This window comes from Salmo trutta, chromosome 18 (genome assembly GCF_901001165.1).
Source record: "Salmo trutta chromosome 18, fSalTru1.1, whole genome shotgun sequence".
In the NCBI taxonomy this organism is placed as follows: domain Eukaryota; kingdom Metazoa; phylum Chordata; class Actinopteri; order Salmoniformes; family Salmonidae; genus Salmo; species Salmo trutta.
Window position 1 is genome coordinate 18018621 of NC_042974.1, and position 26620 is coordinate 18045240.

A 26620-nucleotide genomic window follows, 5' to 3' on the forward strand; every position below is an offset into this window, starting at 1 on the left:
TGTTGATAATGTATCGTCATCGTAGCCCATCACTGACTGACAGACTTTTCTTTTCAAAGACGAGTGGCAGACTTGCGCGCTCCACGCAGATTCACTCGCGACCAATCTAAACAAGCGCGCGCGGTCGGAGAGACGCATGCTTCAACATGAGGAGGAGGAGGACAACTTTAACGCTTCGAACACAACAACGATACTGATGCAGGTATCTTTTGCAGACGGTCGCATGCGGTTGGACACATGGAGGAGAGAATCATGTTCAGTATCCTCAAAACCGTGTCTTTTTGACACAACTGCTGACAGCTACAGGGACATAAACATAAAAAATGCTGCTTGGAGACAAGTGTCCACGATAGTAGCATTGCCCGGTCAGTTTAGTAGTGAGCTTGTGCTATATGTGGCTACTTAGCTAGATAGCTAACCTAGCCAATAAGGTGTGTGTCAAAGAAATAGTAATATAAATTATGCTAGTTACTACCCCTGATATCTTGCCCAAATAATCATGTTTGAAAGAGTGTGAGTGTGTATATCAGATAAATAGAAATGGTAGATACTACCCTGATAATTTGGTCAGATAACCGTGTGTGTCTGTGTGTATAGTAGGTGACATGTCCATGATAGCTATCTAAAAACTATAGTTATGCTAGGTGATGGTTTGGCTTATCATGTTCATGTCTATGTAGAAGAAGACTGTAGGAGGAAGTGGAGAGGACTCAGGGACAGGTAACAGAGAGAGAGAAGGGCAGAGAAAGAGAAGAGGTCTGGGTCAGCAGCTTCAGACCAGCAGCCTTGGCACTTCTGCCACATTCTTTCTTTGCTGGATCCATTTATTGTGCCTAGGGCAACGAGTGGCAATTTACAGCCAGACCCTTTACATCATCCACAAGTGTGGGCGCCACCGGTGCATCAAGACTCTCTACGTCATTTACAAGTGAGACCACCGCCTCCACCGGTGCAGTGAGACCCTCTACATCATCCACAAGTATGACCACCACCGGTGCAGCCATGGAAGATGATGAAATGGAGGAAGCACCTCTGGATCTAGGACCACCTGAGATTATTAAGACCCTCACGGAAGTGACCACTGAGGACCTTGTTGAACAGGATGTGGCCTTGGAGAGAAACAAAGAGGAACAACGTCACACCAGGCGCCATCGGCGGTACCAGCCCCCAGATCCACTCAACTCATTTCAGCAGAGGCTTCTCCAAGCCACCGAGAGGGATGCAGCCCAACCTGATGCTCACAGGAAGGAGGATGAAGAAACCTTGTTTGCCATGAGCCTGGTGTTAACCCTGAAGAGGCTGCCTCAGCAAAGAAAAGCAGCATTCAAGGTTAAAATTCATCAGCTGCTTTTCTATGCCGAGTTCAATGGTATGTTTTATTTTTTCTTCTCCACAACACAGGTGGTGTCATAAGTATTGCGACAGTGAAGTAGGTAATTTTTACAGTATACTCATGTAGGCTAATTGGTATTTCAGATCAAATTATTAATATGAGGCAAATGTATAGCTGTTGTTTCTGGGTTAGAAAATATCCTAAAACAGTTTGCTGTCTAAATATTTGCCTGTCATATTCATCTTTTGATCTGAAATACAAATTCCATGAGTAAACAGCAAGAATTACCAACTTTACAACACTGTTCTGATATTTATGCCACTAACTACACTATACAAGCAGTATTTAGTTAACATAAATCTCACCTTTTATGGTGTTATATTATGTAATGCTTGTGTTGTTTTTCTCTTCCCTTCCAGAAATGGAGTCAATTTAGCCGACCAGCTCACAGGAAGGACAGGAAGAGGAGAGTTGTCTGGCTGTTGTTTTGACCTTCTCCATGGGTTTTGAGCGGGAGGTGAGGAAAGGACGCGAGGAATCAAGGAACTGCAACTGAGATTTTCCAACTGTCCTCAACTGAGATTTTCTAACTGTTCTTATTCCGCTTACTATGGCCTTGTTAGTAGTTTCTCAATACTTAGGATAGCATTCATAATTAGTTGTACATAGATTGCATGAAAATTGACTGAATTGAAACTGACACACCAGAGAATTCAGATGCTCTTGTTGTTCTTTTACAAGACTAAAGGTGACATATGTGTTTACCTGTATTGTGGCTCCACATTCACTTTTTGTTTTCAGACACACACACCTCCTCCACTCCTCTATGTACCTCAGATCTCCAGTGCCCTGCCCTCTCTCTTTATGGCCATGTCTGCAGTTCCCCTACTACGTCTAGGCTTTATGAGTAGTCCCTGTATCTGTCTGCAGTTCCCCTACTACGTCTAGGCTTTATGAGTAGTCCCTGTATCTGTCTGCAGTTGTGCCAAAAATACATGCTCTTGTTGTTCTCTTACAGATTACACATTCATTTTTATATTTTTACACGCACATACAGTACATGCACACACACCTCTTTCAATAGTTTTTATAACACATACCTGTCATGTTCTTTCCTGTACTTGAATATTTATTAAATTATGTTTTCATAGTCCGTTGTTTCATTTGTTTATTAATGTCTCATTTAGACTTAATCTGCTTCTTTCTTCCCTACACCTTTGCAGATCTAAGACAAGATGAAAGTAAAAACGCATTCTCTTTGTCACGACTTCGGCCGAAGTCGGTCCCTCTCCTTGTTCGGGCGGCGTTCGGCGGTCAACTTCACCGGCCTTCTAGCCATCGCGATCCACTTTTCATTTTCCATTTGTTTTGTCTTTGTCTTACACACCTGGTTTCAATCCCCCAATTACCTGTTCATTATTTAACCTCTGTTCCCCCATGTTTGTTTGTGAGTGATTGTTTCTATGTAGGAAGGTCTGTTATTTTGGGCTCTCTTTTTGTATTGCATTTATTATATGTTGAGTAAAATACAGTTATTTACTCATATCTGCTGTCCTGCGCCTGACTCTTATACACCAGCTACACACAGACTTCCTTACACTCTTCCTAATAGTTTTTTTTTTGCACCTGCATTTTGTCAGACCAGTGAAGATGGTGGAAAACTGTACTATTTGTATGGACCCTAGGTTACCTTTTCCCATTGTTATCATACAACCTTAGAGGTCCTGCTCACCTGATGTACCATGCCAGGTGTGTATAATACTGATGTTAATGGGAGAGAGAAGGGGTTAAGGTGTGGTCTTTACTCCCAAATTTCACTTAAAGATAACTTCCAATTGAAGAGAGACAAGGTGACATAAAATCTGGGAAAAATGCTATTTTATGGACAAAGGTGGATGGTTCTTAAAATAACCTTGGTGTTAGGGGGCTTTAAAAGAGACGTTTCACTCCACGGCATACTGCCATGGGACTTCACCTGCTGTCGTTGAGAAGTAGGTGGTCAGCTTCTCCCTCACCTGGAGTGCCTGTCTGGGGGCGTTGTTGGCACCTGCCCTGGTGACATCAGGTAGGTGACCATTTGGCGTGCCGTCTCCATCCGGAACAGCTCCTGGAATGACCTCTGCAGGTAGTTGTGGAGAACACGTGGCCTTCATGCAGGCATTGATTTTTGAGGGGCTGAGACCAAGCACACTGATACATTCTCTACCAGCTGCCAGAATCCCAAAGGCGCATTCAAAAACTAACCTTGCCCTGGATAGTCATTTGTTAAAGAGCCTTACAGGCTTTGGCAATGGCAGCTGGCAGCTGGCGTCCAGCGTAGGGCCTCATGAGGTTGGGTCTCAAGGGAAGGCCTCGTTGCCGACGAAGGCGTGAAGAACGGGTCCCAGGTCTTCAGCCCCAGGGAGTGATGCAGGTGGTGGAATCTCCAATGTGCCATTCTGAAGTGCCTGGCCAAAGGCAGAGTCAAAAATAATCAACTAGGGTGTATTCTTCAAAAAAAAGTATTACAATACACTACTTTAACTGGTTGGATTCTACTAGTTGGATTTTCTTCAGAACTGGTGCAGGGAATGCATAAAGTATGGGGCTCTCTCTTTGGTATGTGTGCAGGAATACACCAAGATGATTCACGTGCTCCAGTCCTACTGCATTATCTCTACAGGTGTTTGTATCACCTGCACCAACCAGACAGGAGAGGGCAAATGCACCCAGATCATCTGCACCAGCGCTAGCCAGAGCATTGTGTCATAAGGAGTGCCACAGACAGTTATTTTACATCAACAATCGTCCATGTGATTCCAAAACGTGTGAATGAAGTGTATCACACGTTTAAAAGATATCCATTTGTTGCATTGAACATCACTGTTGCCTTAGAGTGTGTGGATGTGAACGCCACTCCAGACAAGGGTCAAATATTCTTCCATGAAGAGAAGCTCTGTACGAGACTGGAGTCAACAAGATCAGCCTCAACCATACATCTTTCCCCGTGACCAGTAAGTAAGCACACTTTTTAGCTGCTTGTTCTCATTGCAACAGTTATTCATTTATTTATTATCCTTCATTTATACAGGTGAATATACATGTGTTTCAAGGGACACCTGCTTCAATCCCAAAGTTTTCTGTCAATCCCAAGGTTTGATGATAATGGCGCCAGAGGGGTGGCTGCCGTTTTATGGGCTCTTAACCAACCGTGCTATTTTGTTCGTTTTTTCGCATTGTTTATAACTTATTTTGTACATAATGCTGCTGCTACGGTCTCTTATGACCGAAAAGAGCTTCTGGACATTAGAACAGCGATTACTCACCTCGAATTGGACAAATAATTTTGGGATTTACTCCAGACACCCAAACAGGCCCTCACCCCTTCATTTGCAGGAGAAAGAGACAGAGGTTTCGCAGTAGGTGATCAGGGTGCCCTGTAAGGATCAGGCTCCCGAGTGGCGCAGTGGTCTAAGGCACTGCATCTCAGTGCTAGAGGCGTCACTACAGACACCCTGGTTTGAATCCAGGCTGTATCACAACTGGCTGTGATTGGGAGTCCCATAAGGCGGCACACAATTGGCTCAGCATCGTCCAGGTTTGGCCGGTGTAGGCAGTCGTTGTAAATAAGAATTTGTTCTTAACTGGCTTGCCTCAATAAATAATAAAAATCAGGTGACAAGTGATTAATTTGCCTTTGCCATTGGTACTATTGGCCAACGTACAATTGATAATAAAATATCCTATCAATGGGACATTAAAAACTGTAATATCTTATGTTTCACCAAGTTTGTGGCTGAACGACGACATGAATATAGCTGGGGGGTTATACACTGTACCGGCAGGAAAGAACAGCAGCCTCTGGTAAGACAAGGGGTGACGGTCTATGTATATTTGTAAACAACAGCTGGTGCATGATATCTAAGGAAGTCTCAAGGTTTTCCTCACCTGAGGTAGAGTATCTCATGATAAGCTGTAGACCACACTATCTACCTAGAGAGTTTTCATCTATATTCTTCGTAGCTGTCTATTTACCACCACAAACCAATGCTGGCACTAAGACCGCACTCAATGAGCTGTATACCGCCATAAGCAAACAGGAAAACGCTCATCCAGAGGCGCCTAGTGGCTGGGGACTTTAATGCCGGGAAACTTAAATCCGTTTTACCTACCAACATGTTAAACGTGCAACCAGAGGGAAAAAACTCAAGATCACCTTTACTCCACACATAGAGACACGTAAAAAGCTCTCCCTCTCCATCCATTTGGTATATCTGACCCTAATTATATTCTCCTGATTGCTGCTTACAAGCAAAAATTAAAGCAGGAAGTACCAGAGACTCGGTCAATAAAAAAAGAGGTCAGATGAAGCCAATGCTAAGCTACAGGACTGGTTTGCTAGCACAGACTGGAATATGTTCCAGGATTCTTCCGATGGCATTGAGGAGTACACCACATCAGTCACTGGCTTCATCAATAAGTGCATCAATGACGTTGTCCCCACAGTGACTGTACGTACATACCTCAACCAGAAGCCAAGGATTACAGGCAACATCAGCACTGAGCTAAAGGGTAGAGCTGCCTCTTTCAAGAAGCTTATAAGAAATCCCGCTGGCTTCTGACGAACCATCAAACAGGCAAAGCTTCAATACAGGACTAAGATCGAATTGGACTACACCGGCTCCGACGCGCGTCGGATGTGGCAGGGCTTGCAAACTATTACAGACTACAAAGGGAAGCACAGCCGAGAGCTGCCCAGTGACACGAGCCTACCAGACGAGCTAAATTACTTATATGCTCGCTTTGAGGCAAGTAACACTGAAACATGCATGAAAGCATCAGCTGTCCAGATGACTGTGTGATCATGATCTCCACAGCCGATGTGAGTAGCACCTTTAAACAGGTCAACACTCACAAGGCCGCAATGCCAGACGGATTAGCAGGACGTGTACTCCGAGCATGCGCTGACCAACAAGAAAGGGTCTTCTCTGACATTTTCATCCTCTCCCTGTCTCAGTCTGTAATACCAACATGTTTCAAGCAGACCACCATAGTCCCTGTGTCCAAGAACATTAAGGTAACCTGCCTAAATGACTAGCGACCCGTAGCACTCACATATGTAGCCATGAAGTGCTTTGAAAGGCTGGTCATGGCTCACATCAACACCGTTATCCCAGAATCCCTAGACCCACTCCAACTTGCATACCGCCACAACAGATCCACAGATTATGCAATCTCTACACTGCCCTTTCACACCTGGAAAAAAGGAACGTCTATGTGAAAATGCTATTCATTGACTACAGCTCAGTGTTCAACACCACAGTGCCCTCAAAGCTCATCACTAAGCTAAGGACCCTGGGTCTAAACACCTCATTCTGCAACTGGATCCTGGACTTCCTGACGAGCCACCTCCAGGTGGTAAGGTAACAACACATCCGCCACGCTGATCCTCAACACGGGGGTCCCTCAGGCGTGCGTGCTCAGTCCCCTCCTGTACTCACTATTCACTCATGACTGCATGGCCAGGCACGACTCCAAAACCATCATTAAGTTTGCCGATGGCACAACAGTGGTAGGCCTGATCACTGACGATGACGAGACAACCTAAAGGGAGGAGATCAGAGACCTGACCATGTGCTGCAAGGACAACAACTTCTCCCTCAATGTGATCAAGATAAAGGAGATGATTGTGGACTACAGGAAAAGGAGGACCGAGCATGGCCCCATTCTCATCGACGGGGTTGTAGTGGAGCAGGTTGAGAGCTTCAAGTTCCTTGGCGTCCACATCACCAACAAACTAACATGGTCCAAGCACACCAAGACAGTCGTGAAGAGGGCACGACAAAACCTATTCCCCCTCAGGAGACTGAAAAGATTTGGCATGGGTCCTCAGATCCTCAAAAGTTTCTACAGCTGCACCATTGAGAGCATCCTGACTGGTTGCATCACTGCCTGGTATGGCAACTGCTCAGCCTCCGACCACAAGGCACTACAGAGGGTAGTGCGTATGGCCCAGTACATCACTGGGGCCAAGCTTCCTGCTGTCCAGGATCTCTGTACCAGGCGGTGTCAGAGGAAGGCCCTAAAAATTGTCAAAGACTCCAGCCACCCTAGTCATAGACTGTTCTCTCTGCTACCGCACGGCAAGCGGTACCAGAGTGCCAAGTCTAGGTCCAAGAGGCTTTTAAACAGCTTCTACCCCCAAGCCATAAGACTCCTGAACATCTAATCAAATGGCTACCCAGACTATTTGTATTGCCACCCCTCTTTTATGCTGCTGCTACCCTCTGTTATTATCTATGCATAGTCACTTTAATAACTCTACCTACATGTACATATTACCTCAATTACCTTGACTAACCGGTGCCCCCGCACATTGACTCTGTACCGGTACCCCATGTATATAGCCTCGCTATTGTTATTTTACTGCTGCTCTTTAATTATTTGTTACTTTCATTTCTTTTTTTTAGTTATATTTCGTAACTGTATTGTTGGTTAAGGGCCTGTAAGTAAACATTTCGCTGTAAGGTCTACACCTGTTGCATTTGGCTCATTTGACAAATAACATTTGATTTGATCCTGCTGTGTTTCATCGGTTTGAATTAATGTTGAGTTTGATCTTTTCGCTAGGTTCCTACAGACCAGCGGAGCCTCCGTCTGAAATGGAAGGTTCAGGTGGTTCCATCTGAGACAACGCCTCCCAAAGCTGGATATTATTTTGAACCTGTGATTCCAAGTCCCAGATCATCTCTCAATCTGGCTGGCTTAAAATCTGCTTTCTCCATGCACAACAGCCCAGGCCCCTCGGCTAAGTCGAACACTACAAAGGCTGCTAACACTGGTCCAACCCAGAAGAAGCTGCAGTCTTTCTTTGGAGTCTCTGACAAGAGTCAGAACACACACAGGCCAAGTTTACAATCTCTTTTGAAATCCAGTCAAGGTGCAGTGAAATGTTCCCCTGTGGGCAAGTCTGTGCTTGACCGGTTCAGGTATGGAAAGACGCCAGATAGCAACTTAGACTCTGGTAGAAGAGCGTCGCGTCGGAGAACAGCTCCCCCACAGCTACCCCAGAGAGCCTCTGTGCTACTACAGGGTCAGAGTTCAACTCTCCAGACATCACAGTTGACAGCGAACCCAGTATAAAAAGCGAGGCGCTCGATGAACCTTTGGACAAGGAACTCACAGTTTGGCACTTTGACCGGCAGATTGAACCACATCTTTCAGAGACGTCTGAGGAGATAAGCCTCAGTCCCAACTTCAAGAAGGCCTAACTAGAGGATGGTGGTTTCTTAGAGAATAACACCACTCATTCAGCGGGCTCTGAGGGATCCTCTCGGTCTAAGGTGGACGCCCCAGTCTGTGTACAGAAGGCCACACATTCAGCGGGCTCGGAGGGATCCTCTGGGTCTAACGTGGACGCCCCAGTCTGTGTACAGAAGACCACACATTCAGCGGGCTCTGAGGGATCCTCAAGAGGATCCCTCAGGAGCTGAAGAAAGATTTAACTGCTGTTTAAGTTGGTTAATTGTAAGGACAAGATTTTTTCCTGACCACTATATCTGACCAGAAAAAAAAGAAAAAAGAAAGTGGCACAATTTAATGTATTTTTTTATTACATTTTTTAACCAACATTTAGGTACACATTGCCTTTTTCAGAGTTGAAATAACAATGTCATTATTATCAAGTTATTATACTGCAGTCTGTTGAAATGTTCCCTCTGTAATCCCCACAGCAAAGACAGTTTTAAGGACATGGAGATTTAGAACATGGAGACAGTATAACCTGGGCTTCATCATAACTAAGCTCAACTCTGACCTTCCAGCATGCCACTGATGAGAAGTACAACTTCGAAGTGCTTCAACAACACACCGCACTGCAAGGACAGAGACTCATCGTGTAAGGAATCACTGACATTCACCAATTATTTTATATGGTTACTAAAAACGTACTAGTTTTGTGTTGAGTATTTAATTTGTTCGTATGTATGAAGTTTTCAGTCCACTGAATCTCCACCTCAGGCTCACGGCAGTCAGCGAGAACGTTCTTATGGAGAACCTTGAGATCTTAAAAAAGAATGGCTTTGATTTCCTCAGATGCGGATGGAAAGTCAAATAGAATACAACACGCTCACTCACTGCTATATTTAGTGGAGTAAAATATACCCTGCCATAATAAATTAGCATAGCACCTCTCCAAAAAGTAGATTTCAAAATAGTATGCTCCTATCTGTTTTCTGATTCTGAATTCCATTGTGCTATGTGTTCCAGCTCAGGTGATGGAGTGGGGGAAGCTTGTGTCCCTGCCCACAAGTAAGAACTGGACGTTTGGTCTGGGGGACATTGAGGAGCTCATCTTCATGTTGATTGACAGCCCGGGGGTTGTGTCGGCCGTCTTGTGTCAGGCAGATGTTTGCCTCCAGGGACTGCAGGTAGTCGGTGTGTCACGACTTCCTCCGAAGTTGGTCCCTCTCCTTGTTCGGGCGACGTTCGGCGGTCGACGTCACCGGTCTTCTAGCCATCGCTGATCCCCCTTTCATTTTCCATTCGTTTTGTCTTGTCTTCCCACACACCTGGTTTCAATTCCATCATTCCATGTTGTGTATTTAACCCTCTGTTGCCCCCATGTCCTTGTCTGGAATTGTTTATTGTAGTGCTTGTGCACATTATGCTGGTGCGTGAAGGGTTTTACCCATAGATTTTTATGGTTTTATTTATTAAACTGCGCCGTTGTAAATCAGTTTTGCTCTCCTGCGCCTGACTTCTCTGCCGCCAGTACGCAGCCCTTATACTGTGAATGTTATGTATTTATGATGTGATTGATTTGTTGGCCATGACTTGCGATAAATATGAGCTGTTGGATTTCAGCACTAAATAAGAAGTGCTAGTAGAAATGCACCAGTTATAATGTGTGTTATGCAATGACTGAAGTGTACATGCTTGTTTGGTGCTTTTGCACTATTTTTCCAGCTATACAAAAATGATATGTTTCCTTTAGAATTTTCATTTTAGCTCTGGTCCCCATGATGTTTATGTACTCTTCCTCCCACGTAAGGTGATGATTGGTACAGCTTTGAGCACCAGTGAAATGAAGAAGCTGGTGGTCATATGGGGAGATAGAGCAGCCATGGAACTGTCCACATGGCAGACCCACTATGAGACACCTTGCTAACTTGAACTTCATCTCATAAGTCTGATCAACCCAGTTGGACTTGCTCAACTGAATACCTCTCAACAGTTTTGGCCTGCTCCTATATCTCTGAAAATACACTAAGGTTGCATTTCAGCAACAACAAAAAAAGAGTAACTCTCATTATGTAAAATCAATCGCTGTTATATATCATTTTTTTTTCAAATGTTGACTCAAAAAAAGTTTTTGTATTTCTAAACATTTATTTTCTATTGTCTATTTTAGGTACGCTTTCAACAAAATAATCAAAACACAAATGCTCTCACATTATCATTTCAGTACATAAACCTACTTTAATTAGAACAACTAATTTTGTGAGTTTGTAAAGACTTGACTTTTTGACATACTGAGGACTCCGTACCGAGCTCCTTAGCAACAGGCGCCTCGGTTGCGATGCATGGTATGTTTATGGAATTGCATCGTCTGGATGAACATGTGAAATGGCGAAAGGGGATAAAAAGAAAAAACCCGAGAAAACGACTCCCGAACAGTCATTAAGTACATTTTTGTCAAATGGCTCCCATGCTGGTGTTGTATCAGAACCACACGTGTTAGATGAAGAGTCGGGACATGAAACAGATGTAATGACTGCCTCATTTTCTTCACAACCACCACTCGCCGACAAACAACTTGAGAGAAGTGATGATGCATTTCATGAGGTCCCTGTTCTTCCTAATATTATTGTCCAGAGGTAAACCATTGCTTGTCACTCGACTCTTTCTATGAACATGAAATAATGCCTTATATCGTGTTGTTGGGTTTCTTTTCCATAATAACCTAAGCATACACAGCTAAGCCTGCTAACGTAAGCTAGCTACTGTTACATGATCAATGAAAAGCAATCTGTGCTCACTCAGGTACGAGGGAGAAAAGTATCTAGAGCAGTTCCATGGAGAAGGTGTGGCATATTTTCAGGGAGGACATGTCTACAAGGTATTGCATTATGCCATTGCCATATGGTGTCTATATCACATTGTATAGCATGCATTACATGATGACTAAAATGAACCAGCAAACATGACATCAAATCAATAAGCTTTGTTTTTCTTCAAGGGTATGTTTTCAGTAGGAGTCATGCATGGACATGGTCTGTACACATGGGCAGATGGCGTGAAATATGAGGTATTTTGGTCCACCACCTTTACAAGATGCATTATTTGTTAGTTAATCTTATACTGCAGATGTGATCTGTGAACCATTTGATTCTCATAATGACAGGGTGAGTTTGCATTCAATGTGCCCATGGGCCATGGGACATACACCTGGCTGGATGGTAGCTGTTATGAGGGAGAGGTGTGCAGTGGAATCCGCCATGGTGTGGGGACATATAGGTGTGCCAATTCCTCTGTGATATACAGAGGGCAGTGGCATCACAGCAAAAGGCATGGAAAGGTATGATCCTGTTGCAGTCTTGAGCAATTTAAGTCAGATAAACCTGCATCTTTTCCACAGGTTTATTTAATGTGGGGTTGTTGCTTAATTTACAATATTTGTTTGTTTTATTAGGGTACAATATACTATAACCAGGAAGCGACGTCCTGGTATGAGGGAGAATTGGTAAACAATAACAGAGAGGGATGGGGAGTCCGATGGTAGGTGAACTTGTGTTTAGACAGTGTGTTACACATGTGAATGATCTCCCATCAAATGTGTTCTTATGCTTAAATTATATCAGTGTCATACACCTTGCATGTGCTCTCTCTGCTGTGCCAAAGTTACCCCTCTGGGAACCTGTATGAGGGCCAGTGGAGGAACAACGTGAGACATGGAGAGGGCAGGATGAGGTGGCTGCAGCTGGGTCAGCAGTATAGCGGGATATGGGAGAATGGGTTCCAGGTAGGTCAAACCATATCACCCTCATCTCCCATGACATGATATATTAATAAACCCATTATTTGGCTTTTGAGAAAGAAAACATGGTTAGAGTAACTTCACATAAATGACTGATAAATCCTCCTCTGTCTTTCAGCATGGACAGGGGACCCACACATGGTTCCTGAGGAGAGTGACAGGCTCTCAGTATCCCCTAAGGAATGAGTACACTGGGGACTTTGTCCAGGGGCTGAGGCATGGCCAGGGCAGCTTCTACTACGCAAGCGGGGCTCTTTACAAAGGAGAGTGGAAGGACAACAAAAAACATGGACAGGTGAAGGGGGAACATGTCCATAAAGTAATCATTCTAATTGAATAGATGTCAATATGGAGTGTAAATAATAAGATCTTGTTAAACATTCTAGGGAAAGTTCATTTTTAAAAATGGACGCATATTTGAAGGGGAGTTTGTGGACGACCACATGGCAGAGTTCCCAGCGTTCTGCCTGGATGGTGCGAACACCCCTGATCTGAGTGGGATTAGAACGCACACTCCCCATCCTGAGGACAGTAAGTGCACCAAGTCCCTCTGAAAATGTGTCTGTCTGATAAAATTACTCTTCTGACATCAACCTGTATGGTCCTGTATTTTTCATATATAGTAATTTTTCAGTACAGTAAAAGTAATTCCTGTGTTTCAGGTGAATCCCCCAGAAGAGCACCAGGAGGAGACTCAGGCAGTGGTCCAGCCCTGCTTGGGCCTGACATGGCTCTGGACATCACTGCTCTGCTGGAGAACCTCCCAGAGAACCAGAGAGACCTGCAGCTCAAACAGGTCAGTGGGACTGACCACAACAGCATATGAAAATCCATTTCAATTTGTGTCAATTCAGTTGTCAAATTAGATTCCATATATTATAACAATCCTTGAACTAAGTTATGATAGCTTCAACCCCAACTCTGCGCTGAGTTGACAAACAGGTGGTGTTTTTTCCGCCTCCATTTGTCCCTCTCGCTGTGTGCCAGGTGGAATTTGTGGTGCTGAGACACATAGCAGAACTGAGGGCCATCTATAGCTTCTACAGTAGTCTGGGCCATGATCAGTCCCCAGACAATACCTTCTTGCTGTCCCGCCTGCAGCTCTGGAGACTCCTCAAGGATTGCAGCATCCACCAGCAAGGCATCACCCTGGCCCAGGTTGACCGCTACATCTGTGGTAAGGCCAGGGAGAAATAACCATCTAATTTCCTGTTCCTCCCTTCATGTTTGGCCAATTCCTCCTGCTTTGTTAATTTGTTTCAGTCTCATCGCAACACAACTTAACATTATAGAGACTAACATATTGTAGTGAGAACAGGGGCTAGCCTGAGCAGGACTTGAACCTTCATTGTTACATTTTCTTGTTTTGTGAACTAATTTCAAAGCAGAGGATGTCCCTTCCGAGGACATCCACTCTCCCTTCAGCACCATGCTGCTCAGAAGGTTCCTCAGCTGTGTTGTGGTTCTGGCCTACAACACCTACCATAAGGACATAGAGTAAGGACAACATTGCTATCCCTTACTCTCCTACTCCTGTGTAGTAACACTGTAATTACCATAGTAACAACCTTGTATCAACACCATGTACTCTACTCCTGAACCTCTCCTCTCCTTCCCAGGCCCTCTGATACCATACTGGTTGCATGTTTGTCCAAGCTGATGAGGGAGAACATCATCCCTAATGCCATGAATGTAAAAGGTACAGGTACGCATGCATACATCATTGTTTACTCATTATCAAGTGTAACCCACATTCACGCTCTCCTTGTTGTGAACTGAATGCAGGGCTGTTGTTCCCCAAACCCATGCATGCTGTGATTGCTGTCAACTACATTGAGAAGTGCTGGGAGATCTACAAGGCCTTCTGCAGAGCCAACCCAACCCCCCTAGCTGACCAAACCATGACTGTCAGGCACTTCATATGGATGTTTAAGGTACTTGTAAAGTTCAACTAATGTGACCACACACTGATGTTGTGTGGTGATGGATGCTCATATTTAGAGCCCTGAGTTTTTCCTGACCATCACAACCCTAACATTACATGATGTAAGTTGATTGATGAAACTTGGTTCTGTCCCACCAACAGGACCTTAGTCTGTTTGATGCTGAGCTGACCACAGGGAAACTCCTAGAGATCCTCTCTGTAGAGAACCCAGCAGCTTACGACCGCTACTACTGCAACCTAGACCTAGAGGTCAGCTAAACGCTTCAATCATTTTATTTAATTTTTTTTTCTTCTCCCCAATTTTCGATCTTGTCGCTGCAATTCCCCAACGTGCTCAGAAGGTTAAGGTCATGTCATGTGTCCTCCGAAACATGACCCGCCAAACCGTGCTCCTTAACACCTGCCCGCTTAACCCGGATCCAGCTGCACCAATGTGTCGGGGGAAACACCGTTCACCTGACTACCGAGGTCAGCCTGCAGGCGCCCAGCCCTCCACAAGGAGTCACTAGAGCACGATGAGCCAAGTAAAGCCCCCCCGGCCAAACCCTCCCCTAACCTGGATGACGCTGAGCCAATTGTGGCCGCCCTATGGGACTCCTGATCACGGCCGGTTGTGATACAGCCCGGGATCAAACCCGGGTCTGTAGTGACGCCTCTAGCACTGCATTAGACCACTGCGCCACTCGGGAGGCCCCATAACTGATTTATTTAATTCATTCCTATGTATTTTTTTTATAGTGGAACAGGTTCCTGTACTAAATAGGTGGTGGAACAGGTTCAACAGCATTAAGAGACCCTAACTTTCTAATAGTAGTTTGTTTTATTCACGTTTTATTGTCACATGAACAAGTACATTGAAATGCTTAACAAGATCTACCCTAAAGTGCATTAATCAATATCAAAATAGTAACACTAATAAAATAAATAAATATATATATATACAGTACCAGTCAAAAGTTTGGAAACACCTACTCATTACAGGATTTTTCTTTATGTTTACTATTTTCTACATTGTAGAATAATAGTGAAGACATCAAAACTACGAAATAACACATATGGAATCATGTAGTAACCTGGAGGTATGTTGGGTTATTGTCCTGTTGAACAACAAATGACAGTCCCACTAAGCCCAAACCAGATGGGATGGCGTATCACTGCAGAACGCTGTGGTAGCCATGCTGGTTAAGTGTGCCTTGAATTCTAAATAAATCACTGACTGTCACCAGCAAAGCACTATCACACCACCACCTCCAAGCTTCGCGGTGGGAACCACACATGCGGAGATCATCTGTTCATACACTCTGCTTCTCATAAAGACACGGCGGTTGGAACCAAAAATCTCAAATTTGGACTCATCAGACCAAAGGACAGATTTCCAACTGTCTAATGTCCATTGCTCATGTTTCTTTGCCCAAGCAATTCTCGCCTTCTTTTTGGTGTCCTTTAGTAGTAGTTTCTTTGCAGGAATTTGACCATGAAGGATTGATTCACGCATTCTCAGAACAATTGTTAAGATGTTTCTGTTACTTGAACTCTGTGAAGCATTTATTTGGGCAGCAATCTGAGGTTGGTAACTCTAATGAACTTATCCTCTGCAGTAGAGGTAACTCTGGGTCTTCCTTTCCTGTGGCGGTCCTCAAGAGAGCCAGTATCATAGCGCTTGATGGTTTTTGCGACTGCACTTGAAGAAACTTTCAAAGTTCTTGAAATGTTCCTGATTGACTGACCTTCATGTCCTAAGGTAATGATGGACTGTCATTTCTCTTTGCTTATATGAGCTGTTCTTGCCATAATATGGACTTGGTCTTTTACCAAATAGGGCTATCTTCTGTACCACCCCTACCATGTCAAAACACAACTGATTCTCTCAAACGCATCAAGAAGGAAAGAAATTACACAAATTAACTTTTAACAAGGCACACCTGTTAATTGAAATGCATTCCAGGTGACTACCTCATGATCTGGTTGAGAGAATGCCAAGAGTGTGCAAAGCTGTCATCAAGGCAAAGGGTGGCTACTTTGAAGAATCTCAACACTTTTTTGGTTACTACATGATTCCATATGGGTTATTTCATAGTTTTGAGGTCTTCACTATTATTATACAATGTAGAAAATAGTATAAAAAATAAAAAAATAAAAAAACTTGAATGAGTAGGTGTGTCCAACTGTTGATTAATACCGTATATAATAAAGGTAACACAAATAAGAGAGGAAGCTATATACAGTGTCAGTACCATATTGACGATGTGTAGGGATACTGGAGTATTGAGGGAGATATAGACAGGGATTTGGAGACAGTGACAGGTAGCAGGATAAATGATAATGGTAATTCTAAACAGTATGGCAGCAGCATAAGTGGTCGATGAATGGGATATGTAAACAGAGCTGGAAAGTGACTGCTGTTAGGAATATATAAAGACTAATGGTAATATACACTGAGTGTACAAAACATTAAGAGCACCTGCTCTTCCCATGACAGACTGAACAGGCGTAATCCAAGTTAAAGCTATGATCCCTTATTGATGTCACTTGTTAAATCCACTTCAATCATTTTAGATGAAGGGAAGGAGACAGGTTAAAGAAGGATTTCTAGGCCTTTTAGTGCCAGGCGCACCGGTTTGTGTCAAGAACTGCAACGCTGCTGGGGCTTTCACTCTCAATAGTTTCCTGTGTGTATCAAGAATGGCCCACCACCCAAAAGGACATCCAGCCAACTTGACAACTGAGGGAAGCATTGGAGTCAACATGGGCCAGCATCCCTTTGGAACACTTTCAACACCTTGTAGAGTCCATGCCCTGACGAATTGAGGCTGTTCTGAAGGCAAAAGGGGTGCAACTCAATATTAGGAAGGTGTTCTTAATGTTTGATATACTCAGTGTACTAATGGTAATATGTACAGTTGAAGTCGGAAGTTTACATACACTTATATTGGAGTCATTAAAACGTCTTTTTCAACCACTCCACAAATTTCTTGTGAACAAACTATAGTTTTGGCAAGTCGGTTAGGACATCTACTTTGTGTATGACACAAGTCATTTTTCCAACAATTGTTTACAGACAGATTATTTCACTTATAATTCACTATATCACAATTCAGTGGGACAGAAGTTTACATAAACTAAGTTGACGGTGCCTTTAAACAGCTTGGAAAATTCCAGAAAATGATGTCATGGCTTTAGAAGCTTCTGATAGGCTAATTGACCTCATTTGAGTCAATTGGAGGTGTATTTCAAGGCCTAACTTCAAACTCAGTGCCTCTTTGCTTGACATCATGGGAAAATCAGAAGAAATCAGCCAAGACCTCATAAAAAAAATTGTAGACCTCCAAAATTCTGGTTCATTCTTGGGAGCAATTTCCAAATGCCTGAAGGTACCATGTTCATCTGTGCAAACAATAGTACGCAAGTATAAACACCATGGGACCACGCAGCCGTCATACCACTCAGGAAGGAGACGCGTTCTGTCTCCTAGAGATGAATGTACTTTGGTGCGAAAAGTGCAAATCAATTCCAGAACAACAGCAAAGGACCTTGTGAAGATGCTGGAGGAAACAGGTACGAAAGTATCTATATCCACAGTAAAACTAGTCCTATACCGACGTAACCTGAAAGGCCGCTCAGCAAGGAAGAAGCCACTGCTCCAAAACTGCCATTAAAAAAGCCAGACTACGGTTTGCAACTGCACATGTGGACAAAGATTGTAGTTTTTGGAGAAATGTCCTCAGGTCTGATGAAACAAATAGAACTGTTTGGCCATAATGACCATCGTTATGTTTTGGAGGAAAAAGGGGGAGGCTTGCAAGCCGAAGAACACCATCCAACCGTGAAGCACGGGGGTGGCAGCATCATGTTGTGGGGGTGCTTTGCTGCAGGAGGGACTGGTGCACTTCACAAAATAGATGGCATCATGAGGCAGGAAACTATGTGGATATATTGAAGCAACATCTCAAGACATCAGTCAGGAAGTTAAAGCTTGGTCGCAAATGGGTCTTCCAAATGGACAATGATCCCAAGCATACAACAAAGTCAAGGTATTGGAGTGGCCATCACAAAGCCCTGACCTCAGTCCTATATACCATTTCTGGGCAGAACTGAAAAAGCGTGTGTAAGCAAGGAGGCCTACAAACCTGACACAGTTACACCAGCTCTGTCAGGAGGAATGGGCCAAAATTCACCCAACTTAATGTGGGAATCTTGTGGAAGACTACCTGAAACGTTTGACCCAAGTTAAACAATTTAAAGGCAATGCTACCAAATACTAGTTGAGTATGTAAACTTCTGACCCACTGGGAATGTGATGAAAAAAAAAATGAAATAAATCATTCTCTCTGCTATTATTCTGACATTTCACATTCTTAAAATAAAGTGGTGATCCTAACTGACCTAAACAGATTATTTTTACTATGATTAAATGTCAGGAATTGTGAAAACTGTATTTGGCTAAGGTGTACGTAAACTTCCGACTTCAATTGTACAGGAGTAATAGTGACCAGTAGCAGGATAAATAGATACTAATAGTAATGGCAATCTATAATCAATGAACAGCAGTGTAGTGGTAGTTATAAATCTAATCAATAATGATTTTAGCTGCATCGTAGGTATGAGGGGAAGCAGTAGTTTTTGAGCAGTAGTTTAACAGTGTTATGGTCAGGGGATAGAAGCTGTTTAGGAGTCTAATAATAATACGATTGAATGTATATAGCGATTTTCATTACAATAAGAATCTCAGATGCTTTAAAAAATAACTTAATTGGAAGTTCATGATGGTGAACCTGATTCTAGATGACGTTCCTGGAGTTCTTTGAGGCGTTGCTGGGCTGTGCAGAGGTTAGCGATCAGAGGGATGGTCAGACCTCCTCAGACAGCCAGATGGAGAGCTGCCCTCTGGCTGACACCCCTGGGGAGAGGACCAGAGACAGCCCTCTACAGAGGTCCTCACAGCGGCATTCCCCTCTGACTGGACCTACTGCAAAGTCATCAAACCCCAACATCTCTCCTGATGTGGGTAGTGTCAAATCACTGGAGGTTGGTTTGATCACCTCTGTCAAATCTTTACATAATCTCAAATGGCGGTCTGGAAATCGAGACCATTCCTTGTCTAAATTAGTTCATTCGATATTTTTCTACCCAGATGGGAAAATCCAAGGAGATTCTCCAGCTGTCTACATCTGAAGAGATGGAGCCCAGACAGAGTCCCAATGCGGCAGGCAACCTCACATCACAGACTGGGGGTGTGTTCTCCTCACATATCTTTCCTCTACTCACGTATCCGTATAGTCTGACTGGTCACATCTTTGCGACATTGTTGAAAGTGTATGCGTGTGTTTGAGTCAGGTGGTGGGTCAGCAACCCACTTGTCAGACACTGAGAGGAGAGAGGACTCAGGTGGGGCTAGATCAGCAGTGGAGGCCAAAGTGTCAAACCACCCTCCCCATGATCATCCCCCCAGCACAGGTAGATTACACAATAAGTACACTGAACAAAAATATAAACGGAACATGCAACAATTTCTAAGATTTTACTGAGTTACAGTTCATATAAGGAAATCAGTCAATTGAAATAAATTCATTAGACCCTAATCTATGGATTTCACATGACTGGGAATACAAATATGCATCTGTTGGTTCGATTAAAAAAAAAAAAAGTAAGGTAGGGGCGTGGATCAGAAAACCAGTCAGTATCTGGTGTGACCACCATTTGCCTCATGCAGCATGGCGCATCTTCTTCACATAGAGTTGATCAGGCTTTTGATTATGGCATGTGGAATTTTGTCCTCTTCAATGGCTGTGGGAAGTTGCTGGATATTGGCGGGAACTGGAACACGCTGTAGTACGCGTTGATCCAGAGCATCCCAAACATGCTCAATGGGTGACATGTCTGGTGAGGATGCAGGCAATGTAAGAACTGGGACATTTTCAGCTCTCATAAATTGTGTACAGATCATTGTGACATGGGGCCGTGCATTATGCTGAAACATGAGGTGATGGCGGTGGATGAATGGAACGACAATGGCCCTCAGGATCTCGTCACAATATCTCCGTGCATTCAAATTGCCATCGATAAAATGCAATTATTTTCTGTTGTCCATAGCTAATGCCTGCCCATACCATAACCCCACTGCCACCATGGGGTACTCTGTTCACAATGTTGACATCAGCAAACCGCTCGCTTTGGTAGAGAAATTAACATTAAATTATCTGGCAACAGCTCTGGTGGACATTCCTGCAGTCAGCATTCCATTTACACCCTCGCTCAAAACGTCTGTGGCATTGTGTGAGAAAACTGCACATTTTAGTGGCCTTTTATTGTCCCCAGCACAAGGTGCACCTGTGTAATGATCATGGTGTTTAATAAGCTTCTTGATCTGCCACACCTGTTAGGAGAATGGATTATCTTGGCCAAGGAAAAAATCTCACGAACAGGGATAAACACATTTGAGAGATGTTTTTTGTGCATATGGAACATTTTCTGGACCTTTTATTTCAGCTCATGAAACATGGGACCAACACTTTACATGTTGCACTTATATTTGTTCAGTGTATACTACACTAATTTGAAGAATTTGACCTCAGAAAATCAAACGATATTACATACATATCTTATCATTGAAATGTTTTAATTGCCATGCCAATCTCACACCTGCTGTGTCTCCTAACCAGAGCCTGTTGAAGACAGGAGTGGAGCAGGTATGACTTCCTGCCCTGCTGAGACTGAACTGGACAGCTGGGTCCAGAGGACCCACCAGTTCTTTACCCAGAGGTTCTTCCCAGCGTACGAGTACAGCCTGGAGCTGAGGAGGGAGGTGCAGGAAGAGAGGCTGAGGCAGACGGCACTAGCCCGCATCGCTCTGGCTAAGGCTAAGGAAGACGCCAGGTAGGCAGCTACTGAGACGACATGAGGCCCCTTGATCCAGTTTGTATCCAAAATGTATCCAGATGATGCCCCAGAGAATCTCCATTGGAAGTGATATTTTTAGTCCAAGAAATCTGCCCTTGATGTGAGCACCACACAAGCTCTACATAACTCCAACAAATAAATCAATTATGAAAAATGTTCCAGGTTGAGGGAACAGTGGGAGGCAGAGGAGGAGGAGAGACGGAGGGAAGAAGAAGAGGATGAGGAGGCAGAGCGAGTAGAAGGGCCAGAGGATGACCTTAACCCGTCTCCAGCGGCTCAGACGCCTGTGGCCTCCACCACCTCTGTGGTCATCACCAAACAGTCGCCTGCCACCGCAGCCAAGAAGAAGAGGAAATAGACTCTCAGATCACCCATACAACTGTATGGCCAGATTAAACCTAGTCCTGGATAAAAATTGACCTTTTCAGAGCAGTCATAACAGTCCTCTATGATGTCAATAACATGCATTTCACACTTAGTTCCAGGAGTGGGACAAGTGTTTTGTGATTCAGTCATTGTTTGGTCTAGACTCGATGTATAGTTGTAGAAGGAGAGGCAAAAAAAATGTAATCTGTTGGTAGCAAATTTGAAAAATCTACATTTTATTTTCACAAGCATATTCAATATAGCAACAAAGTTGATTTCGTATAGAAAACCTGAACACCTGGGCTCCATATAGAATGTGGTTAATAGTTAACACTATCTGGTGCATTTTCGGTATTAAATAATAAAATAGTACAGATAGCACAAAACAGTGTAAGGAAAGTTACAAAAACAATGCATATAAAAACATTTATTTTTGAAACTAAACTAGTCTAGCAAAATATACAACAGCAGTTATGCAAATCAGTCTCATCAGTTGCTGGTTCTGTCAGAGGGAGGTGTGGACGACATGAGGTCACTAGGGCACATTGACTGCCTCACTCTGTCCATCTGATCAGGGGTGAACAGCAACAGGTCTGACTCAACTGGCTGGAGAGGAAATGGGGACAGCATGAGTCAGTTGAGGAATGCATACCTAATTGTAAAATAAGAAATAACCCAAAAAATACCGTATTTCAGAACACCAATGTGAGAAAGTGATTCAACACCAAATTATATCATACACACATACAATGGGTGTACAAAACATTAAGAACACCTTCCTAATATTGAGTTGTGCCAATCCATGTCTCAATTGACTCTAGGTTTAAAAACCCTTCTTTAACCTGTCTCCTCCCTTTTGACTGGCACTAATATATATATTACACCAACACACGAGAGAAAGAAGAGGGAAGTTAACCTGTGTGATCCGTGGGATGAACATTTGTGTGAAACTGGGAGATGCTGTGATGGAAGTGAGAAGTCGGGAAAATGAAAACAAATCCACCATAAGGAATACAAATATCTAAGACTAACCGTATCCGAGCACACACACAGTACCTGTGGGAGTTGACACTTCCTCCTGAGGGTTCTCTTCAGACGGAGCCAACGGACTCAACATTTCTACGTCTATCACCATGGACGACAGCATCTCCTCTGCAACAGCTGGCTCCTGTGGTGACAGGCTACACCTCACTGTAGGTTGGAGGTAGCGCTCAAAGGCCAACCCCGGAAGATCCTTGTGTATTTTGAGAAGAAAACCCAGATGAACTCTTGCCAGTAATTTAGTAATACATTAAGATGAGACATCTTCTTTAACAAAACACTTACCTCTGTGATGGAAGTGTCTGGAGTCACGGTCCCTGGTACGTCGGCATCAGCTGGGAAGCTGAGGGAGACCTGGACAGCAGGAGGAGAGGAGGGGGACACCAAGCAGGAGAGAGGGAGATTGGCTGGCCTCAGTAAATCTTGGCCAGGCTCGGTTGGGGGAGAGGTTGAAGCTGAAGACAGGGCTCCTGACTGGATAGGACTCTACTCCATGGTAGTGGGGCAGTGAGGGTGAGAGGGGAAGCCTTGAGGAGATGGGGAGACTGGGAGCCATGATGAGGTGGGTAGGCTGGTATCGTAGGCCTCTAAAGCCTATTTTTTGTCCAGTAGCTCTAATTGGTTGGGCTCTTCTGTGGCCAACACCGATTGGCTGAAGGCTTCTCGATGCTGTTTGTCATTGGTCAGCTGTTGTGTGTTGGATGGTGATTGGCAGATTTTTTCAGACTCACAGATCTCAGAGTGCTCCTCAGGGCAAACAGTGGGCTCTGAAACAACTTCAGATTGGTCACAAGCTACATCTTCCTGCATGCTCCCGGGCTCTGGTTGGTCAGGAGTGACATTCTGCACGCAGGCTAGCTCTGGTTGGTTGCTGGGGCCTTCCTCTGACTGGGTGTCCAGAGGTTCTTTGACTGTTGAGATGCAGAGAGAGACTCTGGTGGGGCTACTTTGGGTGGGGGCCGGGGTGTAGAACTGAGGATCAGGGTGAGGGGTACGGTGGCATTAAACAGGTAGGCAGGGGTGAGGGTGGAGCAGGCAGGAGTGAGGGTGGAACAGGTGAGGGTGGAGCAGGCGGGGGTGAGGGTGGAACAGGTGAGGGTGGAGCAGGCGGGGGTGAGGGTGGAACAGGTGAGGGTGGAGCAGGCAGTCGTGAGGGTGGGGTGAGCAAGGGTGAGGGTGGAGCAGGTAGTGGTATGGGTGAGGTGGGGGAGAAGGGAGGCGTGTGGAGCTGCAGCAGTGTTGGAGTGGCGAGTTCTGCCGGGGGTGGAGAACTTGGTGACTGAACAGGGAGATGTCTGAGGCATGGCAGATACATGTGTGGATCTCTTCACAGAGCCTGGAAAGAGACAGACCATACAGCAATCAGTCCATGCCCAACTAACGAGCTCTATACAGCTTTACCAGGTACCTCAAACACTGACAGAGGGAGAGGTCAGGGGTCTTCCAGGTTCGAGCAAACCCGCCATCCTTTCGGCCTGTCATTCTACGCATCTTCATCTGCCTCCATCCATATCTCTGAGTATCACAGCAGTTGAGGGGAAGCTTGGGTGAAGAATGGTGGAGGTACGAGTCTCACCTGTGAGTTTGGCAGGACTCTCCACCTGGAAAAAGCCTCCCTGGAACACCACCACCGGTGGTTCTGGGGCCTGGGTCTCCGCCTGGGGGTCCTCGGGAGCTGGAGCAGGGTCGTCCACAGTGCTGCCTTTGCAGCCTGCTGCTTGGCCTTTATTGCAGCCTTGATGGCAGCCAGACGAGACTTGGCGACAGCACCACTGGCAGGCTTAGCCACCAGAGCAGAGGACAGCTTCTTGACCACCTTCCTCTGCCGTGATGGGGGTTTGCTTTCCTCCTGCCAACCTTTAGACTCTGCCTCCTTCAGAGCACCAAACTTCTTGTTCACGTCCTCTACCTGAAAGAGGAAGAGTCAAACAAGTGGAGAGAGAGAGAGAAGAGGGGTTGCCCTTTTTAGAAAGCTTGCATCCACATTTTCAACCCTTCAGAATGCTGTACCAATCTAGGTGGTAATTCTTTCTAGAGGTAGCTAGTATAGTTTAGCTGTAGTGTTAACAGACAGGCACAAACAGAGTTTAACCACCAGTGTCTGACTGTTTGTTCATCTAATTCTACACACACACACACACACACACAGTAGACCATGTCCTCATTAACCCACATGGTAGGAGACCATGTCCTCCTAGTCACTAACCCACCTGGTAGTACACCATGTCCCAGAAGCCTTGCAGGTCTTCTCTCCTCTGCCCAGCTCAGTCATCCACCAGGCCAGAGAACTGACCAAACCTCTCCTTCATCAGCAGCCTGGTCTGGCCCACCGCCGTACGCATACGGTCACACACTTCACAGGGATGGAGGTCAACACAGTTAGGAAAGGTATTGAGAGAGAAGGATACATTGAGGAAATGTGGTGTGATGGATTTTTGCTTATAGAAATCAGAATCCACAGCATATAATGGTTAAAACACATGAGTCACTCACTCTCTTCAGGGACAGAGGCATCATATACCCAGGGCTCCCACTGCTGACAAAGTTCTGTCAGCCTCTCTGTCTCACTGACTACCACTGACCTGACAGACACACAGACAGACATTCACATAACACACCAATACTAGTCTGAGTCAGGAACATAGCTGTTGACTTGGTTTCACATATTAACCCTCACCTGAAGTAGGGCAAATCATGCTCTGCTTCCTTGGGACTCGGTAGACACCGAGGGGCCAGAGTAGGAGAAGGGCGAGGTGGGGAGTGAGCAGGGGACTTGGCAGGAGAGAGAGCACTGAGCTCCATTTTGGGCACCAGGTTATCAGAGGGACAGAGTGGAACAGGGTGTAGAACTGAGACACTGGAGAGGATGAAAAAAGTTGAATACATACACAAAGCTAAAAAAGACAGCCGGTCATATTTTAATAAGTAGGAACGGAATATCAACCAGGTTTTCATTCTCTGAAGAAATGAATCTGACTAAACCTAGTAAATATAAATGTATTGATAGGGAATAGAGAGAGTTAATATGTTAGAGGGATATAGACTGATCAGAAAAGAGTGAAGAAATATTTACATTTTAGTAATTTAGCAGACGCTCTTATGCAGCGCAACTTACAGAAGCAATTAGGGCACATGGACAGATTTTACACCTAGTCAGCTCGGGGGTTCCAAACATCAACCTTTCGGGTACTGGCCCAACACTCTTAACCGCTAGGCTACCTGCTGCCCTAAAAAGGATTTCCTCGAATCCTCTCCTCGACTTCTCAAAACCCATTGGAAGAGAAAATCTGAGGTAAATGTTTCCTCCAATGCCATTTGAGAAGGTGCAGAGAGAGGATGAAGGTCCATAGAGAGGATGAAGGTCCATAGAGAGGATGAAGGTCCATAGAGAGGATGAAGGTCCATAGAGAGGATGAAGGTCCATAGAGAAGATAAAGGTCCATAGAGAAGATAAAGGCCCATAGAGAGGATGAAGGTCCATAGATGTGAGGAGTCACACAAAGTTACCTGGGTTTGAAAAAGGAGTCTGCAGAGCGGGGAGTGAGAGGGTTGAGGTTGAAGGAGGACAGGCCTGCTGGGGCCTGGAACACAAAGCCCTGGGGGGCGAAGGAGGACAAGGTGGGGGCTGAATGTGGGATGCGGTTGGCCTGGGCTGAGACAGGTTCTGGAGCTGGATGAACAAGGTCTACCATCTTCTCATCCTCCTGCTCCTCTGCACTAGGGGGTGTGGGGCTGGCAGCCCTAGTCTCCTCTAATGGCTTGTCCACTTTCACAGCAGCCTGCTTATTGCTCATAGCATGTCCTAAAGGGAATGCCAAATCATTATTTTTGAATGCAGAAATAACATGTCGAAAAGCACGCAAAATGTTGTTAAAGAATGGTGCATAACAAGGTTGGGACGTCAGCTGCCAATGCTCACCCCTGGTGTTCCTCCCTCTGCCAACAGGTGGTGCTGCAGACTGCTTGGCATTTGATCTGGTCTTGGGAGCTGCAGCAGGTGTTCTTTGCCACAGGGGCCACA

General features: G+C 44.8%; 2 protein-coding genes and 2 pseudogenes across 5 annotated transcripts; 3 read left to right on the forward strand and 1 right to left on the reverse strand.

The window, feature by feature from the left end:
* The first annotated feature begins 7917 nt into the window (after positions 1-7917).
* On the forward strand, positions 7918-8805 carry LOC115153649 (uncharacterized; annotated as a pseudogene).
* Positions 8806-8981: 176 nt separating this feature from the next.
* Positions 8982-10500, forward strand: LOC115153650 (mismatch repair endonuclease PMS2-like; annotated as a pseudogene).
* A 363-nt stretch (positions 10501-10863) lies between these two features.
* On the forward strand, positions 10864-21939 carry rsph10b (radial spoke head 10 homolog B). Of its 4 annotated transcripts, none has more exons than XM_029697845.1 (19): positions 10864-11190; positions 11357-11432; positions 11553-11621; positions 11718-11891; positions 12006-12091; positions 12215-12335; positions 12469-12645; positions 12737-12881; positions 13013-13146; positions 13338-13527; positions 13736-13847; positions 13970-14055; positions 14136-14284; positions 14437-14544; positions 19078-19320; positions 19427-19526; positions 19630-19749; positions 20955-21168; positions 21355-21939. In XM_029697845.1, the coding sequence occupies exons 1-19, from the start codon at positions 10940-10942 to the stop codon at positions 21548-21550; spliced, it is 2751 nt and encodes a 916-aa protein (XP_029553705.1). In that variant the 5' UTR covers positions 10864-10939; the 3' UTR covers positions 21551-21939. The 4 variants fall into 4 exon arrangements, with proteins under 4 accessions (XP_029553705.1, XP_029553707.1, XP_029553706.1 ...); XM_029697847.1 differs by having other exon boundaries at positions 13970-14049; XM_029697846.1 differs by having other exon boundaries at positions 13739-13847.
* LOC115152917 (disks large-associated protein 5-like) lies at positions 21767-26597 on the reverse strand. The gene is given in 9 exon segments (XM_029697849.1): positions 21767-22164; positions 22615-22792; positions 22885-23935; positions 24176-24508; positions 24810-24952; positions 25093-25181; positions 25277-25456; positions 26107-26401; positions 26519-26597. Coding segments are annotated over 6 exon segments (1041 nt in total). The 5' UTR covers positions 26394-26401; positions 26519-26597; the 3' UTR covers positions 21767-22164; positions 22615-22792; positions 22885-23926.
* Between the last annotated feature and the right edge of the window lie 23 nt (positions 26598-26620).